This window comes from Helianthus annuus, chromosome 7 (assembly GCF_002127325.2).
Source record: "Helianthus annuus cultivar XRQ/B chromosome 7, HanXRQr2.0-SUNRISE, whole genome shotgun sequence".
In the NCBI taxonomy this organism is placed as follows: domain Eukaryota; kingdom Viridiplantae; phylum Streptophyta; class Magnoliopsida; order Asterales; family Asteraceae; genus Helianthus; species Helianthus annuus.
In genome coordinates, this window is record NC_035439.2 from 16,768,071 (window position 1) to 16,777,598 (window position 9,528).

General features: G+C 36.8%; 1 protein-coding gene across 1 annotated transcript; it reads left to right on the plus strand.

The window, feature by feature from the left end:
- The first annotated feature begins 2,073 nt into the window (after positions 1 to 2,073).
- On the plus strand, positions 2,074 to 3,206 carry LOC110866634. Its single transcript, XM_022115776.1, has 3 exons — positions 2,074 to 2,403; positions 2,519 to 2,823; positions 2,918 to 3,206. The coding sequence occupies exons 1-3, from the start codon at positions 2,074 to 2,076 to the stop codon at positions 3,204 to 3,206; spliced, it is 924 nt and encodes a 307-aa protein (XP_021971468.1).
- Positions 3,207 to 9,528: the final 6,322 nt, after the last annotated feature.

The following is a 9,528-nucleotide window of genomic DNA, read 5'->3' on the forward strand; positions in this document are numbered from 1 at the left end:
TCTTAAGCAATGCCTTTTTACTCTTGATCATCTTCTCACTTCCCTCAAATTTGATTCTAAGAGCATCCCAAATTGATTTTGAAGTTTTGTCATGTTGAAGCAACACAAAGATGTCTTCTTTGATGGCTTGCTGAAGTAGACTAATCATCATTTTTTCAGCTTTGTACATATCACGTTCTTTGTCACTGAATTCTGAGATTTCTTTGTCAACTTGCAGATCTGTTCGTGGTAGAACATACTTTTTCAGAATACATTCCCATGATCTTAGATGGTTAGCTTGAACCCAGTTTTCAAATCTGTCTTTCCATCCGTAATACTCCTCAATGCTCATTAGCTTCGGGGGTTTTTGTAAAGTTCCTGTTTCATTTTCCGAATTCATGTTCTGAGCAATGGAAACCGGAGTAGTCAGAGATGTGGCAAACACGTTGTAAAATTCTTCGCTAATGATTTGGAAACAATTTTAACGGTTACTTTCAAGCGGAAACAAGTTCAAGCGAAATCAGGTCTTCAAGCGGAATTACCTGAAATAACCACTTCAAGCGAAATTACAACAAACAGTTTCAAGCGAAATAACAGTTTTAAGCGGAATCACTGAAATCGTTTGAAACTTTACAAGCGAAATATCAACTGAAGCGAAATCACTGATTTCGCTTGAATGTTTTCAAGCGGAATAACAGATTGTGCTTGAAATTTCAAGCGGAATATCAATTTTGAAGCGGAATCAGGATGTGTTCGTTCGAGCGGAATCACAACTTTGGTAAATTTTAGTCATTTTTAAGCCGAATTTTATGTTGAAACTCTCAAGGGTTTGTTAAAATGTCGTTTTATACAATATGTGAGAATTTTAGCTGATTTTAACCGTAAAAAGTTGTAAATTTTGAAAAGAAAGGGTAGAAAACAGAAATTCTGAGCTGAATCGGTAATAACTCCTCCTCCTGAGCTCTGATACAGATGTAGGATCGTGTGATGACCCGAATGAGTCGTTCAGAGAAGTTTTTATCTGTTTCAGAGGCGGAAAGTAAGAAACAGACTTCGACACAGCTTGCAAATTACTTTAAACACCTTTCTGATTGATATAACAATGAGTACATTCACAGGATAAACCGGCAGCACCTCGGTATCCAAGTTCACAACTAACTACTGAGATTTCGCTTGAACTGCCTATATATAGGCATAGGGGTTCCGCTTGAACATGACAGATGCATTTCAAGCAGAATCATAACTTATTGATTTCGCTTGAAAATGACACAAGTCATTTCAAGCGGAATCTCCACTTTCAAGCGGAATCACACTATTTAACCCATAAATCTACTATTTTCTCATACAACGTGCCCTGATCTAACAAATCTAGTTCAAGACTCGATACAAGACGAAGACGACAGATGTATGCACCAACAATAATTTATTTGGATTTTCAGGTGAGACAGTGTCCAAAAAGAGAAGAAGGATGGATATCTCTGTTGACTTTAATGACCCGGTTACCAATAAAGATGGAAAGAATATGGACAATGACAGAGGGTTGGAGAATAATTTTCATTTGGATCTAAATGTTTGCGTTGATGAGGAAAATCCCACTGTTATCGGTAATGGATCATAGGGCAGTGGAGATTGTGAGATGCCAGGCAACTCGGCTGCGAAACTGGTGAACCCTATCGGAGTGGAATCAAAGGATATGGAAAGACAGGTGGATTTGGAAACGGATTACACGATTGAGGTTGGTGCCGAGTTAGGGGCTGACCTGGGACCACATCGCAGCATGATTGGAGAGCTGATTAGGGAGGAAGGTATTCAATCGGTGAAAGTATGATTTTTTTGTCAATTAATATCAGAGGAGTGGGGTCTGAGGCTAAAGCGGGTTTGATCAAGAGTCTGAGACGGGAACATAAGGTTAGTTTCTTAGCTATTCAAGAGTTACAAACTGATGAGGTGAGTTTCGGTAGTGTCGCTAAAATATGGGAGGATTCTAATTTTATGATGGATTATGTGGGTGCTTCTGGGAGATCTGGGGGGATGCTTTGCGTATAGGATCCTCAAGTTTTTTGTGTTCAAGGGGTTTCCAAATAAAGGAACTATATGCTGGTCAATGGGAAGTTAACCGGAAGTAATCAGATTCTTAATATCATTGACGTGTATGCTCCTCAGAGGGTGTTGGAGAAGAAAGTTGGTTGGAACAGTCTGGCCGATATTCTTAAATCGGGGGTTGGGCAATGGGTGTTGTTAGGGGATTTTAATGTTGTTAGGTTCCCAGAAGAAAGAAAGAATTCTGCGTTCAATAGGTCTTGTGCTAAGGAGTTCAATGATTTTATCGACGAGTGCGGGTTGGTTGAGTACAGTATGAAGGGCAGAAGCTTTACTTTTCTTGCTCCAAATTCTACCAAACTTAGCAAAATTGATAGGGTGCTGGTTTGTAAGGATTTTTTAATGTGTGGCCTGAAGCTTTTCTGAGAGCGCTTCCTAGGCTCCATTCCGATCATTCCCTGTGATATTGGTTACTAATCGGCTTAATTTTGGTGCTAAGCCGTTCAGATTTTTCAATTCGTGGTTAGAAAAAGAGGGATTCGATAGTATTGTGGCCGATGTAGTGGAGTCTTATTGTAACGTGGGAGTCCGTCCTAATGTGGTTCTGGCCAATAAATTTAAGCATATCAGACCGAAAATTAAAGCATGGAGGGATGAGGTGTGTGCCAAAGATAGAGAGGATGCAGGGAGGGATAAAGAAGAATTTGAATTATTGGATAGTTTGGCCGAAGAGAGGGATCTTTCGGAAGAAGAGTTATGGATCAAAATGGAATTTCGTACGAATATCTGTGAAAGGGAACGTTTGTATGCTTTGGATCTGAAACGAAAAGCCTGATGTCATTGGGCGATTGAGGGGGATGAAAACACCTCTTTTTTTTCACAGACTTATTAACAATAGGAAAAGTAAAAATGGAATTCCAGGATTGTTCGTTAATGAGGTTTGGGTTGAGGATCCGAAGTTAATTAAAAAAGAGGTGTTCCGGTTTTTTAGGAATCACTTTGTTGAGAAAGTGGGTAATAGACCGGGTTTGCGGTGTCACGGTCTTAGCAGACTGTCTGATGCGGAAGTGATCAGTCTATCTGAGCATTTCACGGATAAGGAGGTTAAGGAGGCTGTTTTTGAGTGCGGTGTTGATAAAGCTCCAGGCCCTGACGGGCTCAATTTTAGATTCCTAAAACACTTCTAGAGTTTTTTTGAGGAAGATTTTAGAGCATTAATGGTCCACTTTTTCGACTACGGGAATATTGAAAGGGGCTGTAGTATGTCATTCATATCGCTCATTCCTATGCTCAAAGATCCTATTAGTTTAAACGATTATCGCCTGATAAACCTTATTCGGGTGATTAGTAAAGTTTTATCGAAGGTCTTAGCTAATCGGATGAAGAAGGTGATAGGAAGCTTTGTGGCAGGGTCTCAATCGGCGTATGTCAAAAATAGATTTATTTTGGACAGCCCTATGATTCTGAGCGAGTTGTGGTCATGGTTAAAGAAAACGGGGAAAAAATCTTTCATATTCAAAATTGATTACGAGAAAGCGTATGACAATGTTAATTGGGGATTTTTTGTTGACATGTTGCATCAAATGGGGTTCCCCCCTTGTTGGTGTAAATGGGTTAAAGGGGTGCTTGTTTCTGCAAGATCGTCTGTTCTGGTTAACAGATCGCCTACGTTCGGATTTCAATGCCAGAAAGGTTTACGTCAAGGTGACCCTCTATCTCCTTTTCTCTTTCTTATTGTTATAGAAGCGTTATCATGCCTTATTCACAAGGCTTGTGATTCGGGGAAACTTAAGGGGATTCGGCTTCCTAATGGGGGACCGATGATTTCGCACCTTATCTATGCGGATGATGCGTTGATTTTGGGGGTTTGGGAATTGGAAAATATTCGTATGGTGGCTAGAATTTTATGTTCTATGTTTGTTCGGGTCTAAAGATTAATATCCACAAATCGAATCTATTTGGTGTGGGCGTTGAGGAGAATATCATTGGTAGCGTGGCTTCGGTTGTGGGTTGTAGGAAAGGGGTTTTCCCCTTTAAGTACTTAGGAATACCATTGGGAGCAAACATGAACAGAGTGAATAATTGGGATCCGGTGGTTTCGATTTTTAAAAATCGTCTTTCTTCTTGGAAGGCTCATACTCTTTCTATTGGGGGTAGATTGGTCCTTGTTAAAGCAGGCTTGGAAAGCATTCCTATTTATTATCTCTCGATATTCAAAGCGCCGGTGAAAGTCATAAATAAATTGGAATCCATCATGAGAAATTTTTTGTGGGGAGGCTCGGAGAATGAGAGGAAAACGCATTGGGTCGAATGGGACAAGGTCACTCGACCTTAAAAGTTAGGAGGGTTTGGTATATGTAAATTGAACTTAATTAACGAAGCCTTACTCACAAAGTGGATTTGGAGATTTCGGGTTGAAGAGAATAGCCTTTGGAGAAAAGTCGTGGTGGCTTGTCAAGGTAAGTCGAAAAAATGGTCGGCTTTACCTTCAGGTTCGGCGAATATGGGAGTTTAGAAGAATAAAGTTAGAATGGAAGAAAAAGTTTGATTTAAAGGTAAAAGAATTCTTAGTTATATCAAAGGGGTGTTGGGGGATGGTTGCAGCATTCGGTTTTGGTTAGACCATTGGTTCGGAGATTATACTCTAATGATCAGATGGCCGAAGTTGTTCGCGCTGGAAAAAGATAAATGTTGTCAGGTTGGAGATCGCATTCCGGCGGTCAGAGGGATTCTTCGATGTTATGGGACTGGGCTAGAGATCCGGGTTCTGCGGAGGAAGTCGCAGAGCTGGTCGAATGTGTAGAGAAGCTTGCTATGGTTCATAGGTCTCTCGAAGTGGACAGGTGGAGGTGGTCCCCTTCAATGTTGGGTCAATTCTCTACTTCATCGCTGAAAGATTTGGTGTTCGAGGACGAGGCACAGGAGTGTGTTTTCTCAGTTAAAGGTTGCAGGTGGGTTCCATCCAAATGTAATATTTTCATCTGGAGAACGGTTCTCGACCACATTCCAACGAAGCAAGCTTTGTTTAGAAGGAACATCTCGGTAGACTCTGATGCTTGTGTTCTTTGTGGGGATGCCGTCGAATCAGTTGAGCACATTTTCACGGCTTGCATAATCACTCATCGGGTTTGGAATTGGTTCTGTGAGTGGAGCAAGGTGCCACAATTTTTTTCTTTTTCCTTCAAAGACCTTCTGGAAATTCATAAAGGTGTCGCCGGAGACAAGAGAGCTAAGGAAATAGTTCGTGGGCTTGTGTCGGTGACATGTTAGTGTCTTTGGAAAGCCAAGAATTAGAAGTTATTCGCGAATGGCAAAGGAGAAAGTGGGGAGATATGTGGGGAAGTGAAATCTTTGGGTTTTCTTTGGTTGAAAACTAGGTTCAAAGTTTGTAATTTAGTTTGGAGAGATTGGTGTAGCTACCCTCTGTATATAATGTAATTGTTGTTGTTGGCGCGGCTTTGCGTTTTTGGTCTAGTCGACCTCTTTAATAAAGTTTACATTTCAAAATAAAAAAACCTGACCATTGGTAACCGCACCATTTATTTAAGTGAGATTACACTCATAAACCCAAAATCCCAACCAATCACGTTACTCATCATGATCATATAAATCTCAATCTCATTTTCTTATTTCAGTTTTTTACTTATTCACGGTGAACTCGATATATTCACTTACTCACTCATGATGATACTCGTTATTATTCACCAACCTAATACCAACAATGATCCTAGGTTGTGTTCACCCACACACAGTGATTCTCCTTTGTGTTCACCTACTTATGCTGATCGTTTGTGTTCGCCTAATCATGTCCATAACCTACTCGAAATGATTCTTGTTTGTGCTCACATGGTCATGGTGATTCACATTATTTAGTATACACGGCCCTTGTTTGTTTTCGCCTACTCATGGTCATACACATTGTTTTACTCGAGACATTTAACATAATATTCGCCCATCAGACATTCTAACCCGTGTCTAGCACATCCGCGATTAACAAAATATTTAATAAAAATTAGCATATCATATACGCTCTTAGGATTGACTATTAAACGTTTTGCAATAACCGTTTACATCGTGAGCTTAACATGCATAGCTTGATACTCGTCCGCCTATTACAATTCCAATTATCTATAATTATTTGATCCATATATGACCGCGGTTACTAACCCATTTTAATCAGTATGTTTAATAATAATAATAATAATAATAATGGTGGTGGTGGTGGTGGTGGTGGTGGTCGTGGTAATAATAATAATAATAATAATAATAATAATAATAATAATAATAATAATAATAATAATAATAATAATAATAATAATAATAATAAATACCCACTAGCAATATTGCAATCTTTATTAAAAAGTTATATAATAATGGTGATAATAATGATGATGATAATATTAATAATAGAGTGAATTTCAAGTATTGTCCTTTCTCTTTATACCCATTTTCAGGCGTTGCCCTTTATGTTCAAAATTGACGAGTTTTGTCCTTTATGTTTTCATATCATACACGTTTTGTTCTTTAGGCTAATCCAATTAATTTTTTTCAATTAAATTTGGTTGTATGCTTTGCACATGAGGGCATTTTTGTCAATTCAAAGGTAACTTCAACAGCAGATTTACAGCTCAAGCTTCTGCAACCTTTGAATTGACAAAAATGCCCTCATGTGCAAAGCACATGACCAAATTTAACTAAAAAAACTAACTTAGGTTTAAAGGACAAAACGTGTATGATATGAAAACATAAAGGACAAAACTCGTCAATTTTGAACATAAAGGACAGCGCCTGAAAATGGGTATAAAGATAAAGGACAATCCTAAAAATGCACTCTTAATAATAATAATAATAATAATAATAATAATAATAATAATAATAATAATAATAATAATAATAATAATAATAATAATAATCATAATAATAATAATAATAATAATAATAATAATAATAATAATAATAAGAGGTCGGTTATCATACAATATGCCTAATTGTACATTACGTATGCTATAACCACAACCGTCAGATCATCTCAATTAAACCCCCGTGCTTAACTATTAAATTAATCAAATTAAAATATATATATATATATGAAACCGCCAAGGTTAAAATCGTCAATTACAAAATCAAAAACCCCTGATAATCAACAAACAAAAACTCAAAATCATACCGTAAGATTCTTATTCAAAATCGTATACGAAAATCCAATAAGTAATCAAAAATCGATCGATTCTTATTCACCAACTCCTTCTGCGAATTGAATTTCTGCTGAATTTGGAAGTTCAGAACTGAAACAAATCGATAGACCGTCTATCGAAGAAGATGATCCAGGATGAAAATCAAATAAAATATGCGAAATACATATCAAACGTGTGAAAAACATTTCAAAAGAAACGTTGTGTTTTTTGTAAAGTTTGCGAAATCATATTACATTACATGCGATTACAAAAAAAGGTAATAATATTTAAGATGTCTTATGATGTGCGAATTCATGATTTTACACATGCAATTTCAAAAAAAGTTAATAATCTTTGAAATTTCTTATAGTTTGCGAATTCATGGTTTTACACATGCGATTTCAAAAAAAGTTAACTATCTTTCAGATTTCTTAAAGTTTGCAAATTCGTTTTCGAATCAAATGCGATTTTGAATAAAATGCTGCTATTACTTTCAAATTATTTTGACCTAAAAATGCTAAAAAAATTACGAATTAACAACTAAAACAAATAAAAATTAACTATTTTATATAAAAAAAACTTAATTTATTACCGATGTGACTGTAATTTGACATGTAATGATCAATTTTACAATAAATACTACTGAACTTACCACCCTACCTGCATAATAAATTTACTATTTTAATATAAAATACCCAAGTAACTAACTTCCATATTAAGACATAGAACAAAAACACACACAACAAACCCACAAAAAATGGCATCTGAAGATTCATAAAAAATAAAAAAACATTGCAATAAAAGAGCTATTGTCAACTTGCACGTTGACAGAAATAAGCACCGATGTCACCTCTTCTCATTTGATTCTTGATGTGCAGGGGAAAATTCTTGAAGAAATCAAGAAAAATCAAGAGATATGGGAGAGACTACTTGAAGAACCACCATCAAGCTTCAGAGACGCAGCTTTGAATCACATAAAGGAGCAATCTCGAGCTGATGACTTAGCCTTCTCTTTCCTGGAAGATGCTCTAAACACTGTGAAGGAGAAGATGGAGTTCAGCTCTGCTGAACGTGACAAAATCTTTGCTTCAAGTAACTAAATTTATCTTTAATGGTTTTATGGTTGTAGCTGTGTTAAACAATAACAACTACTTTATATTTTGGGTACATGTTTTGAACACATCTTATGCTTCATTATATTATAAAATCGCATGAATGATTTAGACGTCTTTGTCACAAAAAAACAAGATAACACAAAAATCGCATGTACTAAAAGGGAAATCGCATGTAAGACTGATTATAAACTGATGCATGTAAAATCGCATGTTTATATACTAAATCGCATGAAAAATTGATATAAACAGATGAATATATAATCGCATTTGTTTCGTATAAAATCGCATTTACATTAAAAAAACTTTAATCTTCCTCGTCTTCTGAAACCTCCTCCCACTGATCTTCTTCTTCAGATCCATCATCACTACTACCACTGTAATCTTCAAACTCATCTTCCTCTTCATCGTCTTCGACCTCGTTGTCTTTGCCTCTGGGATCTTTTTCAATCTGGACGCCCTTCATCTTCTTCTTTTGTTGTTTGCCTTGTTGTTTGCCTTTCAGTATCTCGCAGGTCCGAATATCATGACCTTTTTCATTGCATACACTACATGTCCTTGACCTTTTTCCTTTGCGGCTGATCATTTGTTCCTTCTTGGATTTAATCCTTTTATGCGAGCCACGACCTTTGTTTCTTATACCAGCCGGCACACGAACAGTAGGAGGTGCATTAGTTACTGGTTGTTGGTAACCAATCACCTTTGAAATCGGTCATATTTTAGATCAAGTTGCTTGGTTATACGACTCTGATCAACTCTCTATTTAAGATGCATCATTTGATCCCTCACTAAAACAAGTTGATCAAGGTCGGAAATCAAATTGCTAACCAAATACTCCCCTGTGTGGATGATTTCACGAGCAATCCGTTTAGCCTTGTGTTGCACATCCTTGTCACCCACCTTTAAATTGTACTTCACATCTAATTCATTCGGCACCACATCCTTTGTCCATATCTTCATAACATATTTGTTTGGTATTTCTTTAACACCAAACATCTTGAAAAGAAAATAGATGTGTTTACATAGCAGCCCATACTGCTCAAAACGCAAACAGCTACACTGTGCAGTACATCATTTTCAAGATTCTTGAACCACACCTAAGAAAACCAAAAGAAAAGATATATATTAAAATTGAAATCGCATGTGTAAATTAACAATTTCGCATGTCTAAAAATCATTTAATTGTATAAATTTAAAATCGCATGCGTACATCAAAATCACAT